Raw genomic sequence first — 16,692 nt, 5'->3', positions numbered from 1 at the left:
CTTTGTGACCCCACAGACTGTAGCTCACTAGGCTCCTCTGTCCATGGGGTTCCAGTCTAGAACACTGGACTGGATTGCCATGCCCTCCTCCAGGAGATCTTTCCAACCCAGGGATCGAACCCAGGTCTCCCATATTGCAGGAAGATTCTTTACCATCTGAGCTACCAGGGAAGCCCCATCAGAGACCTCACCTCGTATTTCTCATTTTGAAAGTCAAAGGTAATTCTGTCTCTCCAGACAGACTGGAAAGAAAAACAATATGAAGACCAGTAATAAAGATAACATAACAGAATGGAAACAGCATAAAAATTCAACCTTATAACATGGAATACAAGGCCTATATTTATACTTATCTCCTGACAACCCTGCTCCTCTCAGATTCCTATCAAAGAATTTCTTGCCACTTTCATGTTATTCCTCCTTCTTACTGGCATGTCTCTGCTTAAATAGATATAACCTTCTATGAAATTCTTCCACACTGCTCCAGGCATGAGTTTTTCCAAACTCCCACAGTACTGCTCTATAACTTCTACCAGGCCATGTGGTATTCTGTATTGTCATTGTTTACACTAGTCTTCCTTGCATGGTAAAGTTCCTTAAAAGCAGACTGTATCTTTCCTTTTAATACCAGCAGTTCCTGGCATCGAGAAGGCACTCAAATGCATTTTGATCACATAAACAAGTGATTCCAATGTTTCCAACTTTGAAAAGAACTGGAGGATGATGCCATCATTAAGACAGGAGGGGATTTCCCTAGCAGTCCAGTGGCTAAGACTCCCCAATTCCAATGCAAGAGGCCTGGGTTTGATCCCTGGTCAGGGAACTAGATCCCACATCCAGCAAGAGTTTGCATGCTACAACTAAAAGACTCCCACAGGCTGCAATTAAAAGATCATGAATGCTGCAACAAAGATCAAATATGCCTCACGTTACAACTAAGATCTGGCATGGGCAAACAAATAAATATTTTTTTAAAAGACAGAAGGAAAAGTATGTTTGGCAAAAAGAGACAGTCAAAAGTAGGTAAGTATGCTACAGGTGAAGGAGAAACTCAGTTGGAAATTTGTTTCTTGGTCTGAAGCTCAGAAGTCAGATCAAGTTTTCAAACAGCAGAGAAGTGAATTAATAAAAGCAGGTAAGACTGTAGAGAACGACAGAAAAGAGGAAGAAAAGAGAACAAGCAGTCCAAAAAGGACTATTTAAAAGAGTAGTGGTCAAAACACTGCACATCCAGTAGAATAAGTCTGGAGGTGTCACTTGTAACTTTGAAAAGAACAGTTCCAACAGAGTAGAGAACCAATCCACAGGGCTTGAAGGAGGTGTGAACAAAGTAGACGACTCTCAAGATTCCTCAGGAAACTAATCACAGGGGCTAGAGGACAGAGGAAGACTCTTTAGAACAGAAAGATGTCATTCTGTTTTTAGGCAGAAAAAGGGATGCAGCGAAGGTTGAGAATAAAGATCCCAGCAGAAAGGAGAAAGTAATGAAGAAAACCAGGACCTCCAGCAGGACAGAGTCAGAGAAAGAGCAGAGCTGAGAAGTGTGGAGACAGGAAAGGAAGAAGCAGAGAATTGCTGAGATGATGAGAAGGGAAAAGAGAACCCCATTTCTGTCTCAGGCACCAACACGACAAGCGGTGGACACAGTCTGTACTTATGTCTTTCATTCCTCAAATCCAGGCTCCAACTTTATTTCCAGTCCAGGCAACCCTAAAAGGGCTGCCAATTTTCTCTCCTCTGAAATAATCTCTCAGATTTACCCCCTTTCTACTACTGACTCTGCTCAATTCTAATTTTTAATTACTACTGCAATTCTCCACAACCTAACACTGCCTCTATTCTCTCCCAGCCAAAATTTCCCAAACACAGATTTCATCATGCCACTTCTCAGCTAAAATTCCTCACTGGATCCAGTTTCTATCACATCAACATCAAACGCCAATCTGAATTTCTAGGCCTTATTTCACAAGGATGGGCTTCCCTGGTGGCCCATCAGTCAAGAATCTGCCTACAATCCAGGAGACGTGAGTTTGATCCCTGGGTCAGGAAGATCCCCTGGAAGAGGAAATGGCAACCCACTCCAGGATTATTGCCTGAGAAATCCCATGGACAGAGGAGCCTGGTGGGTTACAGTCCATGGGGTCACACTCAGACATAACTGAGCAACTAAACCATCCACATTACCAGAGGACATTCATCCTATTCAACTCTGTGAAAATACTATGTTTATTTAATTCTTTTTATCCAAAGTACCTTTCTAAACCTAACCAAACTCAACCCAGTCAATGAAGTGAAGTCCCACTCTTCACTGGAGCCTTGATGGCTCTCGGTTTCATTCACCTCTCCATTGATCCTCTTAACCACCTGAACATCCACAGCACAGAACTTGGTACAGAGGGTGTTCATATTTTCTGCATCTCCAACACTGTACATGGGGATACTGTCACAACATTGAGGTATCTATTCTGAAATGGCTCCCAAAAAAGTCTCAATTTAAACAACCATCCCACATACAATATAGTGTCTGTCTCTACCTAATGAAGCACAAGCTAGTGCAAATCAATTACAAAGTAAAACTGCAAACAAATCTGGCACAAAGATGCTGTGTTTCTTAAAGTCAATGTAAATAATAAAGAACTACTCTAATTATAGGCAAGAAAAAGGTGATCTAGGTCAACCAATAAACAAGTGACAACTGACAAGGAGAACAGGACAAGAGCTCCAAAGAGAGAGATGATGAACATCAAAGGATTAAGAAAAGTTAGTGAAACGACATAGTGGACAGAGGATAAAACAAAATTGGCAAAATATCAGTAATTCGTAAAGCTTGGTGAGGAGTACATGGAAATTCAACTATTTTCTCTTCTTTGGTATACACCTGAAACTGCATAGTGGATATTTTTTTGAAAGAATACCTTAGTTAAGACTAAGTCCCTAAACATTTTATAAAAATGTATCCTTATGATCACGGTAAGAAAATGGAAGTAAAACAAAGTATCCATCTACCTATTGTACAATTTTGCTAGACAAAATTTTTAAAAATCTACTTAAGGGCTTCTCCGGTAGTCCAGTGGTTAAGAATCTGCCTCTCAATTCAGGGGACACTGGTTCGATCCCTGGTCTAGGAGGATTCCACGCGTCACTGAGCAACTAAGCCCCTGCACCATGACTACCGAGCCAGCACTCCAGAGCCCAAGGTCTGCAAATACTGAAGCCCAGGCACCCAGAGCCCATGCTCCACAAGAGAAGCCACTGCCACGAGAAGCCTGAGCACTGCAATAAAGAGCAGCCTGTCCTCGCCGCTAACTACAGAACGCCCATGTGCAGCAATGGAGACCCATCATAGCCAAAAGCAAAAATCTACTTGATTCTTGCCTTATTATAAAAAAAATAGTTGCCATCATAATCAAAATTTTGATAAAGGTTTAAAACTGACTTTTTTAATTCTCAATTTTACATTTCAATATAAAATCTAAATAAAACTTTTCCTCCCTATTTACTTGTGAAATTTTAGTCCTCAATTTTAATTCCATTTTTAGTGGTCTTCTTCAGATAAAGAGAATCACTAACATAACATATACTTTAGACTACTCTGGAGGCTGCCTACATCCTAAGAACTTTGAAAATTCCCAAAATTCATGAATACTGCCACAATATAAATTAACTCAATTTTACCTCCATAAAGTCCCTAAATGAGGAAGAATATCAAACAAACAATTGCTGCAATCAGCCTAGTAAGAAAACCATGAGTTACTTCAGGCCCAGGCAAGAGTTTTAGGGACCTTCAAAAGTCCCTAAAGAAAACCAAGAGTACTCAAATAATTCTATGGTTTCAATAGTTTTCAGTCTTATCCCCAATAATCTCAAGTACCTTTAAGGCGGACCTAGACCTTCCATGACATTTGTTTTTTACTACAAGGCTATGAAGACCCAATGAGACAATACAGACCAAAGCACTTAAAACTAAGTTATTGCCTGTTATAACTTGGAGCTCTGGGAACCAACCTTCCTTGAAGACTTCTTTTCAAGCACCTACAGTATACAAACCACTGTATACTATATATGTACATTGGCAGAAATTAGACAGTATCAACCCAATTAAATAGAAAAACACCAGGTCAGGATTATTAACTACAATGACAACCATTTCACATCAATGTATGCAAAAAAAGTAACTGAATAGCACGAAGGTAAACTGAAGCCATTGCTCCTTTATGACAGGAGACAAACAGTCTGCTGATAGCTAGTTATACAAAAACAACTGGCAATACAATGTTGAATTATGTTGTCATTCTCTAGTTCCAGACAGAGGGTTTAAAATCCAAATAAGTACTCGATACTCTCTCCAGGAGAATCTTATTCTATCACAATATCACATACAGAAAAAGACAAAAGCATGTGCAAAAGATTTTCTAAAATTTCTAGCCCTAAGCACAGGCTCTAATACAGAGTAAGTGCTCTCCATACCTGCTGCATCAAGCAGTCACTGTGAATAGTCTGAATACATCAAGTGTGTAGCTATATGGAATTTCTTTTAATTATACCTTTCTCAAGCTTAAACTAAATTTGCATTTTGAGAATGACTTCACTTTAAATTCCCAGAAAATATCAAAGGCGAAAATGAAAGCAATAGATTTTGGATGAAGCAATTCAGATTTATCCATAATCTGTAAGAAAGACTTACAAGAATTAAGATTCAAATTCCCTGGCATTCAGTGGTTAGGACTTCCACTGCCGTGGCCTGGAACTAAGACTGAACTACTGTTCAGTCCCTGGTCAGGGGAACTAAGATCCAACAAGCCACATGCAGGACGGTCAAAAAAAAGAATAGATACTGGTTTCTTCAAGTCCACAGTCTGTGAGTAATTTTACTTTCTAGATGAAAAAAAATTTTCTACACTTATACAAGTTTGTTAACTCTCAGTTTAGATACATAACATTTTTTTTCTAAAGGCTCTAGTATTTTAGAACCAATGATGACATCTCTTTGATAAGAACCACATAGATTTACACTTACACTTCTAGAGAAACATGTATCTCCACCTTCTAAGTTTTTATGTAAAGACAAAACCATATACATGTAAAATACATTTCAATGTAACAAGAAGGATTTGTCTGAGCTGCTGATAGGCTGCCAACACAGCCTATCCACCCTAAAAAATATCTAGGACAAAACAGATTCAAGATAACTACTGAAACAAATTTTTAAAATCTGCAACTGCCAAACTAAGAAATCAAGTAGTACTAACACATATTTAAAATATGAATTAACAGAAACAAAACCGACACACCCACATTCTCACTCTTAATTTCAAAGAACAGCAGGGCTATATAGTAAAATGAACGTTTAATGCACTCAAAACCATCACTACACACCACAGTTTTTTCTATCTAAATCTTTACAGAGTATTTCAGAGGCATCTTGGAGAGGGAATGGGATCTCCTTTGGTGACATAACAGATGACCATGACAATGTGTCTAGGCAGAAACAAAATCAGAATCAAATATTTAAAGTTAAAAGGAATCTTTTAACAATCAAGCTGGTTCAGATTTTAAAGTGATGAAACAGTGAAACTGAAGTCAACTGGTCATTTAGCTAACTAGGGACAGTCAAAAATTCTGGGTGAAGACCAGATTTTTAAAAAGCAAGTATCACCACAATCTAACATAGTAGGTAGCACTACTGAGTAACTCAAAGTACATTTTTTCCCCCATTTCTATACACATACACCCATACCACACACATACATACACTTCAAAATTTAAAAGTAGAAAAGGTTCAAGAGCCTACTCTGATGATGGTCGTTACCATAGGATGCTGTACAACATGTACCTCAGAAAAAATAGCCTAATTTAAATTTTGACTGATGTCCAAAAAGGTCTTTTCATCTCAGCTACCCTGAATGTGAACCCAAAATGTACTTCAACCTGCAAGTCATCCTATCAACTAAAATTTATAAGCCATGCCTTATGCAAAAATAAGACTCCAGGTAATTCACGGATTCTTGTACCCAGGACACCAGCAAGCCAAAGCCAAGGCCACTTTAAAAAAAAAAAAGCTAAACAAATGTATACCTCTATCTTGGAAACTTAATTCCGAACTCAATCAAATGCCCTTAAAAGTTTAACTCTTAACCAGTCCTCAATGGAGAGTTAACTTGGAAAATCAGAAAAGAATCAAACTCATATAATACAGAAAAAATCAAAGTAAAATTTTCCCAGAGCTTATCATTAGCAATAAGCTTTCATTTGTGAACTGATAAACAACCAAAAACCAATTAGTTATAACAGATTTTTATAGTTTCCCTTTAAGTTGCCTGTATATATACATTAATGTATATATTTAAGTTGTACCAAAAACTGCTTACAAATGGCAATTCCTGTGAAGTAGATGATGATGAAGTTCCAGGTAATTCTAGCATGTTTCCTAATGTACTGGTACTGGAGTCTGGATCATCCTGAAAAGATAAATTTATTGAGTTTAATTGCTCTTCTATAGTACTGTTTGTATCTCCTAGTGAAAGGGGGGCTGGGAGAAGGGCTGCTTTTTCATTGCTGCCGTCCACTTCATTTCTTTGTTTATTTTTCTGTGTTTCAGTTTGAGGAGCTAATGGCAAGAATGGCGATTTGACTGCACCATGTCTACTGTCTGGTGTGCTGTCTTGTTCATTTCCCATGGCCACGTCTACACCATTCTCTGATTTAGGCTCATAATTGCAGGTGGCATTGGTTTGAGTTTCCTCAAAGATCTCCTCTATACTCTCATCCTCTGTGACTGGCTGTTCTGGGTCCATTTCAGAATCTACATCTGCATCGTCCACACAAGTAAAATTCTCAAAGTGCAGAAAGCCATTCTTGACAGTCTTTGTTACTTTTACCTGGAGTTCAGGGGAGTTATTACAAGAGGGTTCCTGTTTCATAGCAAGTGCTGTTGGACCACCAGGATTCAAGGAAGTGCAAACAACTGGCGACTGAGCTCTTGAATCACTTTTTTCAGGGTCTTGAAAGGATTCTGATCCATCAGCAGACCCATTTAAATACTCTACATTGATCATGGAGGCCAAATCCTGTAGTTTCCGCAGTGGAATGTAACAAGATGGAGAATCTTGTCCATAAGCATTTTGGGATGTTCCACTGGCAGTCGATAACTGCATAGTACACCCATTAAGTGGCTCAGAAAAATTGGATTGACCATTACCGAAAGGGCTGTCCTTGTCTTCAGGGGCATCTAAATTCACTGGATTGGAAAAGGGCAGCAGACAATTTCTTCTAGGTAGTTCACAGGTCTGATCCATCCTGGGCCAGCATCAACCTGGAATCCAAAAACACGGCAATTAATCTGAGTTAATGGGCCATTTGACTCTTATCTTCAAAATGGCAGCCACTTCTCAAGGCCTAGTGGCCTCGATGATTTTCTGCTGCACTTCCATGGGTGGAAAAAGTTCCCCAGCTGACGATGGAAAAACGGCCTCGGTGAGCCTCCGCGAACTCCATCTTCCCGGAGACGGGTAGATCTTGCCACATGGAAACAGCCCGTCCCTTTTTCCTGCAGACTGGTGGACAGTTGGGCTGATCTAAAATTAAAATCCCGTTGGCAGTAGAAATTTCCAAATTTCAAACAGGATTGTCTTTCCCCTCCCCCGCTAGGAGTCCAGAGGCCGGATCTCCCAAAAGCAGGGGGCTGTAGGGTTCGAGGGGGGCTCCAGGACGCTGCACAAAAAGGTTACCCCCCCATCCTTCCTGGCTCGCTCGGGCGCAGCGGTCACAATAGCGCTGCACCCTGCGCCCCAATTGGCGCCTGAGCCTTTGCAGTGGCCGTGCTCAGGCCGCAAGCAAGTCGGCGAAGCGGGTGCACCCCGAAGCTCTCCTTTCTGATTGTAGGCCTGCTTGGTCCACAGCCGCAGGCCCAGGGGCCGGAACGCGGCAGGGGGAGAAACGGAGGCAGTCGGTGAAGCCGAGTCAGGGCAGCAGCAGCTGCTGCTACAGCTTGACAAACATGGCTGCTGCCGACGCCGCCGCCGCCTGCCCGGGCCGCGTTCCTTCCCGTAGCGCCGGTAGCACCTCCTGGCCGAGCCGATCGCACTCATCAATATTCAGCACCAAGCAAAGTTTGCTGCAGGAGGGCAGCCGGCCCCGTGCCCCCCAGCCGGCTACCTGAAGGGAGGCGGAGGCCGAGGTGCGCGCGGGAGGCCGGCGGGGCACGGGCCGCGCGGGGAGGAAGTTCGCGGAGGCCCGGCCGGCTAGGCCTGAGCCCGGCTGGTAGTGATGGAGGGGGAGGGGGCCTGCGGCTACAACGCCGCGGGCCACCAACCCTGCGCCGCGCCCGGCCCTCCCCCGCGCCCCTCACCTCACGGCCACCACCATCTTCCCCGCCCGGCCGCCTCCCCAATCCGCTCGCGCCAGCCCGCCGCCCACCCCAGCGCACTAGTTACCGTGCCCCGCGCCCCCTCCCGGGCCGGCTGGGGGGAGGGGGTGACCCTCATTACACTGGGGCGCGAGCGGAGCGGTGGGGAGAGCGTGGAGCCGCTCGCCGCACCCCCCTCCCCCCGCGTCTCTCTTCAGGAGAGAAGGTAGCAAGCGCGACCTGCCCCGGCCTATTCCGCCGCCGCCTCCTCCTCCTCACACCCCCACCGCGCGCGCCCCCGCGGTGGCGCGTGCGACCGAGCGCCTCGCGCCGGCCCGCGTGCGGCTGGGGCCCCGAGTGCGCGCGCACCCCTTCCCCCAAGGCGCGCGCTCCTTTGCCTCACTCTTCGGGGTTCAGGGCGGGTGAAGTCGGGCTCGCGAGCGCGCCACCCAATCAGCGGAGCCGCCGCTGCCGCCCCCTCCCCTCCCCCTGCGCGCCCGCTCGCGGCCCGGGCCTACGGGCCGGCCCGACTGCCCGGGCGGGGCCTGAGGCGGGCTCCCCAGGGGCCTCGCGCGCCTCCCCGGAGTGTCGGGGCCTGCGGGCGTCGTGGGTGGCACTCCGATCCCCTCACCTACCTCGGGGAGCTGCGCCGGCCCCGGGCTGCACACGTTTCCAACACCCTACCGGTCTGGAGCCCCAGCCCCGGCGGCACCTGGCTGGGCTGAGGCCTGTCCGACCGCCCCGCCAGCCCCGCTCGGGCCCGCGTCAGTCCCGGCCTCCATCTTAGGTTACAGCCCGGGTTCCCCATCCACTGGGCACCTGCCTTCAGCCCGCTCGGCTCGGGCTCGAGACCAAGGCAACCCCCCTCCTACCGCGGGGCTCACCTGGGGGCTTGGGCTGGGGTCTTCGAGGCCTCAAACCCCGAGCAGGCACGGCCGCAGGTGAACCCCCTGCCGGGCCGCACCCCAAGCCCACATCACCACCACCACAGACCAAGCAGAGCAGGAAACAAAATGGAGGCAGCAGCTCGGGTCTGCCTCCCCGAGCCAAGCCTGTGCAGCCCCAGGGCTCCCTCCTGCCGCAGGCCCGACGCCCGCGAGGCAGGGGGCTGGCTCGTCCCGGGCACCAAAGGCAGCCGCCCTAGAGCAGCGCAGATAGGCCGGGGACTCAGCCCTGCGGTCCCCACAGCCCCTCACCCACCATCCCTTCCCTTCCCCCTCCCTCCATTCCTCTTCCTCCCCCTGCCCGGCCGTGCGGGGTGAGCGGCTCCCGAGAGCCGGGTCGGGTCGGGTTACCCGCCCGGGCACTGCCCGCCCAGCCTTGGCCTCCGTGGGGAGATGAGGCCAAGCGACCCCCGCGCTGAGCCCACCCCCCGCACCCGAGCCGGGCAGCAATCTGACAGCGCGCCCGCACCTCGGCCTGCCGCGGTGCAGCCCCCGCCCAGTGAGGCCGAGTCCCCAGCCCGGGCACCGCCGGGACGAAGCTCCCTCGTCACCCCCGGGCCCAGGGGTCTCGCAGCCCCGGGCGGGGCGAGGGGAGCGCTGGGGGAGGGGTCCACTAATCCCTGCACCGCCTCCCGCGCCTAGTCCGGGTCTAGGCCTGGCACTGGGACTCGGGCCGGGGGCGCGGGCGGGCGTCAGTAGGTGTGTGCGCGCGGGGCAGTGGACGCGGGCTGGGGGCCCGGAGGGGCCGAGCCTCGCACCGCGGACGCTGCAGTTCTCTGCACCCAGGCAGATGGCCCTCTCGTGCCACCTCCGCCCCGCGCAGGCCGCCTGCTCTGCATCCCTGCTCCCCGGGGAGCGCGCGCCTCACCCCTGCGGGCTGGGCATCGGGACCCCGGCGGAACAGCGTTGGGAGGGCGGACCGCCGGGCTGGCCCCGCCAAGACTGCTCGCCTAATTCCTGGTCTGGGGCGCTCTGCCCTCGAGAGCCTGGCACCTCGAGGCCTGCACCCTGTACCCGGGTCCCCGCAGCACTGGCCTACCGCGGCCAATCACCAAAGACACCGCGACGTGGGGAAACCCAGATAACGACCCCGCGACGCCGACCTCCCCCAGGCCCTTCGCCTAACCCGATCCAACTCTGACCCCCTCCCCCTCCCGGCTTGCTCCCGACAAAAAGCTCACCCTGGGTACCTATTTGGTCCCTAGAGTGCTAAGTTCATCCCCGATGTTCAGAGAAAATCACAAACGACCGCCGTAAAAATTCCGCCTCCTCCAGAAAGCCTTCTGTGATTAGAGTTAACTCCATCTCAAAGCTGAGGGCGCCGCCCTCGAGAGCCACGTGACTACCATTCCTCCTAGGGCTTAGTAAATGTGCATAATTATTGCCTCAGTGGAGTGTTTACCCGCCATCCTTCTATCTGTTAATAGCGAGCCCACCTGGGAGAAAGGCACTTTTGGCGTTGTCTTGCGCAGTATTGGCTTTCGCTTGCGGCTCCCTAAATTCCGTCCTTCAGCCTTACCCAGCCTTCACCCCGAAACTGGCCCCAGTAGACTTGGAGCTCAGGATGCCCGTAGCTTCCTTTCCTCCAAGACCCACAGACCAGCCAAGGAGACAGACAACAGGTCCTTACCACACCTGAGTGCTGGGATGCATCCTTGCCAAGAAAGCAAGCAGGCTGTCTTGGAAGGAAGGAGTCCCCTGAAACCAGTGTGATGAGGAGAGGACTGTGACCTCAGGCGGCCTCCTTCTGTTGAAGAGAATGAGGTATCCTGACTGTTCCCAAATGCGTGGTCAGGTTGGCAGTGAGTCGAAGAAGAGATGGGTCTACACTCCAGGGTCCCGCCCTACAAGGACCCGCCCTTTGTTCTGCTAAGGAGTGACTCCTGCTAATCCTTTATAGTCAATTCAATGGGGGAGCTCTGACTGGCTCCTTCTTCTTCCGTGCATCCTAAATTGTTTTAGTCGTGTCCAAGTTTATGCCACAGTATGGATTGTAACCTGCCTAGCTCCTGTGTCCATGGGATTCTCCAGGCAAGAATACTGGAGTGGGTTGCCTTCCTCCAGAGGATCTTCCCAACCCAAGGATCGAACCCGAGTCTCATGTCTCCTGCCTTTGCAGGCGGGTTCTTTACCACTAGCACCACCTGGGACTCCTTCACACCTAATTTTTGAACTAGTCATTTCTGACTGACAGTTACCTCCTAACAACTGCCCCAATTCAGATTACTTGCAACCCTTTACTCTCCCATGACCGTCCTGAGGGCCTGTGAGGTGCCACTCAATGGCCTTGAGCCACTCAGTTAAAAAGCCACAAGCCTCAGTTTCCTCACCTGTGGTTTCCAATGCACAGGGTGGCTCTGAGGCTCTTGCAAGGCAAAGGTGTTTGGAGCCTATATGGACTACATACTTGACAAATGCTGAGATGTGTTTCATTGCTTCTTTCAGCAACCATTTTTTGTATTTCAGGCAGTTTTGCTAGATGCTGGGGAAACAAAGGATGAGATCCCTACCTTAGGAAACCCCCAGCCTTAGGAAAAAACACTTAAATAAAGGTGCAAAAGTGTGAAGAGGGACAAGGACAGTGGGTCCTCCAGAGCTGACCTCTAGACATCACTGACCTAAACGAACCTCTCTCTCCAACTTCACGGGCCCCATGGAATAGGTCTCATTCCTATGTGGTCAGTTATGCCCAACTCTTTGCAATCCCGTGGACTGTAGCCCGCCAGGCTCCTCTGTCCATAGGTTATTTTCCAGGCAAGAATACTGGAGTGGGTTGCCAGTTCCTCCTCCAGGGGATCTTCTCGACCCAGGGTTCGAACCCGAATCCCCTGTGCTTCTCCTGCATTGGAAGGGGGTTTCTTTCCCACTGCCCCACAAAGAACGGGCGGAGGAGCTAAAGGAGGACAGGCAGCTGGGGATGAACAGCTTACTGATGATGGTCTTAGAGAAAAGACTGGAATCCCAGAGAAAACCTCCTGGACTTTCCTGGAATAACTCAAGGGTCCCTTCCTGCCTCTCAGAGTAGAATTGGGCTACAGAGGTCTCACCCACAGCCGCTTCCTTTGGTGACTCCCATTCAGAAGGCTAAGCACCTGTTGGGTGCCAGCATTTGGTTGAGGGGACCCACAGGACCCTATATTCTCACAAGGACACTAGCTCCCGAAGTAGGGGAAGAAAGGATAGGTCTGTGGCCGGCCCTCCTTGTCTCAGCACAAGGAACTTTTCTGGGCCTGTGCCTCCCATCCTTAAGACAGAGATTAGAATCAGTAAATATTTGCTGAGTCTATGCGGTATACTGGACACCATGCTGGGCACTTGACATGCATGAGTTCCTTTAAATCTTTAGCGGCCCTATGCAGAAATGAGGCCTGAAAGATTAAGCCCTTCTACAAGGTCTTAGAGTCTTGTCATTTCACGTCTTCTGCTCCTGGCAAACACACCTTCTGGCTACAGTAGGTGAGAAGGCCCAGTACAGTGCCTTACGCATAAGGACTCTGGAATTTGAGTGGTGGGCAGAGTGAGATTACCTTAGCCTCAGTTTCCTCACCTGTAAATTACTGATACTGGTAACCTGCTGAAAGAGATACTTGGAGAGACATTCTGCTAGTGTACTCCTTTTTTCTTAGAACTGCCCTTCCCTTTGATTCATGAATTCAGCAGATATAGCTTCCCACGTGGTGCAGTGGTAAAGAATCTGCCTGGCAATGCAGGAGACACAGGTTTGATCCCTGGGTCAGGAAGACACCCTAGAGTAGAAAATGGCAACCCATTCCAGTATTCTTGTCTGGAAAATTCCCCTCAGAGGAGCCTGGCAGGCTATAGTCCATGGGGTTGTAAACTATGTAATTAGGAAGAAAAAAAAGGGTATGCATTGATTCAGCAGATACTTATTGTGTTCCCCCTCAGAGTCTTGTGGGAAAGGCAGAGAAGTAGTAAGAAGGTATCGAGCTGAACACTGAGAGAGAAGCCAGAGGTGCTGGGGGAGCTGAGGAGGGCTCAGAGACAGTCAGAGAAGGCCTTCCATGGAAGTAACATTCACAGGGAACTCAGAAGGATATACAGGAATAGCTTGGAAAGGAGGGGATAAGTTAGAGATTCCAGCAGAAACCGGGCTTTGGAGGGACTGACTGGTCAGAGGCTTGTGCAAGGCAGGAGCAGTAGAGGTGATGAGGTGATGAGTACAGGCAAGATGCCTCAGACAGAGATGGGAAAGCCATAGGGACCTGACCATTCAGGACTTTCCTTTTTAAGCTACAGAATTCAGCTTTTAACTGGAAAGGCAATAGGGAGCCATGGAAGGTTAAGAAGCAGATTAAGAATCTCATCTGTGCAGCTGAAAGCTCACTCTGCCCGCCGTGCCCAGAAGAGATGGATACCTCCTCTAGAAACAAGAGGGCTTTGCCTTGGGGTGTGCTAGGACTGTTTTGTTACAGTTCTCTTCTTCTGTGCTGGCTACTCTGTAAGACACTTCTCATCTACTCCTGAGATGGGCACTCTTGTTATCTCCATCTTCCAGGGAGGAAGTGAGGAAGTGTGACTTATTCAGAGCTGAGCTCCCATGCCAACTCCCAGTTCAAGCTCTTCATCCATGCTGGACAAGAGCAGCATATGCTTTCTGATTAAATAGCCAGGTTTTGTGGGGAGGTTTGGAGGCCTGTAGTGATTAGTCCCAAACACTGCTGGTGAATACTACAACCACTCCTTGTGATGGGTCTAAGACTTTCTGTCCCACTGAGTGGTTTCTCCAGAACTAGATCAGGCTTCCACTTAAGATTGAGGAAGGTATGGCACCTGCCCAAAATACCAGGTTTCTGTCAGCTAACCTGACCCTGTAGCCCTAGCCCCAAGGATTCAAGTTTTCACCTTCAAGTGTGCTGTTTTTCAAATGTTCTCTTTGGAAAGCCCTGGGTGTAGTGGCCTCTAATCTCTGTCCTCCTGCCCTCCTCAATTTCCTGGCTGCCCAGTGTATCACTGTGCCAGGATAGGCCACATCCCATCCATCCTGTGCTCAGACCCACCCCTCTGCCTTTTCCCCTGTCATGCAAACTCCTACTCATGCTTCAGAGCCCAGTTTAGAAGATTTCTCCTCCTGGAAGTCTTCCCTGTTTCCTCTCTTGCAGGCAGTCATTTTTTTTCCCCTGAACGAACCCTTGCAGTAACTATTGGCTTTATATATCTAGTCCAAGCCAGTTGGTGAGCCCCTTATGACCACCAATGGCCAATCCCAGGACTATGAAGGTCAGAATAAGTGCTGGGGAAACATTTCCTAATGCTCACCTCTTTTCTAAGTTTGTGTCTTCAAATGACAGAAAAACTATGGCTCATGGCTCAGACAGTAAAGAATTGGCCTGCAATGTGGGAGACCTGCCTTTGATCCCTGGGTTGGGAAGATCCCTGGAGGAAGATATGGCAACCCACTCCAGTATTCTTGCCTGGAGAATCCCATAGACAGAGTAGCCTGGCAGGTTACAGTCCAGGGGGACACAACTGAGCGACTTTCACTTTCACATGGACCACCTGGTCATGTCAAACCATCCCTCAAGGGATTCAGGGATGTTTGGGGAACACTCAGGCCTCTGTGCCAGACGAGACTTTCAAAAAAGTATGAGAGCCTATAGTTTCTGGAGTCAGATAGATGTGGGTTCAAACTGCAGTGGGGCCACTTATCAGCAAATCCTTTCCCTTTCCTGAGCCTCACAAATGAGGTCATTGGGCAGATTGAATATGTCAGTGTAGGCAGGACATGGTAGGAGGGCTTGCACAGAGCAGCTGCCCATGAGACACCTGCTTCAGATGCCACCAGGTTCCCCAACCCAACAGGTCAGTCTTCCCTCCATTCCAAACCTCTCCTCTGAGCACTTGATTTTTCAGATGCACCCTTAGCTTCCAGACAAGCACTTCTGAAGGTACTAATTTCCAGGGGAGAAAGGGGGATGTGGAAGAATGCTGGGCTCTGGGGGGGGGGGGTGGGATGGGGGGGGATGAAGTCAGAGGAAGGAGGAGGTCTGCAGCTGGTGGCCAGGAGAGCGCTCTACTTCTGCCTGCCTAAGGGTCACCATTTTACACTCACCCACCCATCATCTCCCTGCAAAAAGAGGATATTGTCCTATTTTACATATGAAAACAGAGGCTGAGAAAGAAGCAGTGTCTTGTTCTGGCAAGTGGTCGAAGGCTCAGAGTTTACACCCAGTAGTCACATAATGGCTCACCAGTAAAGAATTCTCCTGCAATGCAGGAGACACAATTTCGATCCCTGTTTCAGGAAGATCCCCTGGAGAAGGAAAGGGCAACCCACTCCAGTGTTCTAGTCTGGAAAAAACTCCATGGACAGAGGAGCCCAGTGGGATAAGACAGTCCACGGGGTCACAAAGAGACACTACTGAGCAACTAACACTCACTCATACTATATGTGTGCTTTAAAAACATCATAAAGCCCTGGGGCTGTAGATTCAGCTCTATCAATTTATAGAAAATGTCTCTCGTGTGTCTAAAATGGCAAAACCGGGCCCCATCATCAAATGCCTCAGCCAACTGAGGCAGACTTTTTAATATAAGAATATGGAGTGCTCTGTGAATTTGCGTATCATCCTTCCACGAAGGCCATGCTAATCTTCTCCGTAGCATTCCAATTTTAGTATACGTGCTGCTGAAGCAAGCACTCACACTGATTCTTGATCAGAAGAGATTTGACTCCATTCTTGATTAAAACCAGCATGTTATAATATGCGTCCCCATGACAACCATGCCGTTGCTGGGTTCTAATTCTAGGACTGACAGACAAGGCTAAAGCCCTGACCTGAGTTTACTGGATGAAGTAAGTCCTAGGAGGCTCTGAGGGCTCTCCAGCACCCTCTGTTTGGAGTGCTTGGCCCAGAGATTCATCTGGGTGGGATATGGCTCGTCTGTCATGAGTGGGAAGCCATCTGAACGAACTGAAAAGAGGTGTGTTCTTAGGCAGATCAAGGAGTTCAAATGGAAGTTAAAGGTCTGGGAATTTGTACCCTTAACTCCAACTAAACTCAGAAAAATCTGAAAAGTCTTCACATGACCCAGGTGACAACCTTAGGCAAAAACCATGATTGGAAAAATAACCATGCTCCAAATAATCTGGAAAATCTTCACAGTCCTCAGGTAAAGACCTTAGGCAAAAACCATGGAAAACCGGTAGCCATGTAGAACAGGAGGATGTTGGAGAGGGGCTAGGAGGGAAGACTTTTCCTAAAGGCAGAAGGGACTCAGTCTTGTGTAAACTATTCCACCTCAGGGTCTGTGTTCCTGTGTCTGGAAGATTCCATTCCCACCTCAGCCAGGACTCTTTCTATCTCTGAGTTCAAGAGTCTCTCTTCAGACAGGCTTCCCTGGCTCCTCCCTCAACTTGAGGACTTCCAATCGACACCAGGTCAC

At 48.7% G+C, this 16,692-nt stretch overlaps 1 protein-coding gene and 1 non-coding gene across 5 annotated transcripts in view; both read right to left on the bottom strand.

The window, feature by feature from the left end:
- Nucleotides 1–9,330, bottom strand: part of NSD1 (nuclear receptor binding SET domain protein 1) — a 146,522-nt gene extending 137,192 nt beyond the window's left edge. Inside the window, exons 1-2 of one of the 4 annotated variants that reach the window (XM_020873992.2) lie at nt 9,229–9,330; nt 6,369–7,312 (exon numbers count right to left, since the gene is read on the bottom strand). In XM_020873992.2, coding sequence (XP_020729651.2) covers nt 6,369–7,295 — 927 coding nt within the window. In that variant the 5' untranslated portion in view covers nt 7,296–7,312; nt 9,229–9,330. Of the gene's footprint in view, nt 1–6,368; nt 7,326–8,154; nt 8,346–8,432; nt 8,579–9,228 lie in introns of those variants that run through there. The other 3 variants (XM_020873990.2, XM_020873994.2, XM_020873999.2) reach the window with 3 other exon arrangements.
- A 6,510-nt stretch (nt 9,331–15,840) lies between these two features.
- LOC139034528 (U6 spliceosomal RNA) lies at nt 15,841–15,947 on the bottom strand. Its single transcript, XR_011487074.1, has one exon. It is a non-coding gene; the product is annotated as a U6 spliceosomal RNA (small nuclear RNA).
- Nucleotides 15,948–16,692: the final 745 nt, after the last annotated feature.

The sequence above is a fragment of the Odocoileus virginianus genome, chromosome 3 (assembly GCF_023699985.2).
Source record: "Odocoileus virginianus isolate 20LAN1187 ecotype Illinois chromosome 3, Ovbor_1.2, whole genome shotgun sequence".
Taxonomy (NCBI): domain Eukaryota; kingdom Metazoa; phylum Chordata; class Mammalia; order Artiodactyla; family Cervidae; genus Odocoileus; species Odocoileus virginianus.
The sequence above is the reverse complement of the archived record's forward strand: the minus strand, read 5'-3'. Positions and strand labels throughout refer to the sequence as shown.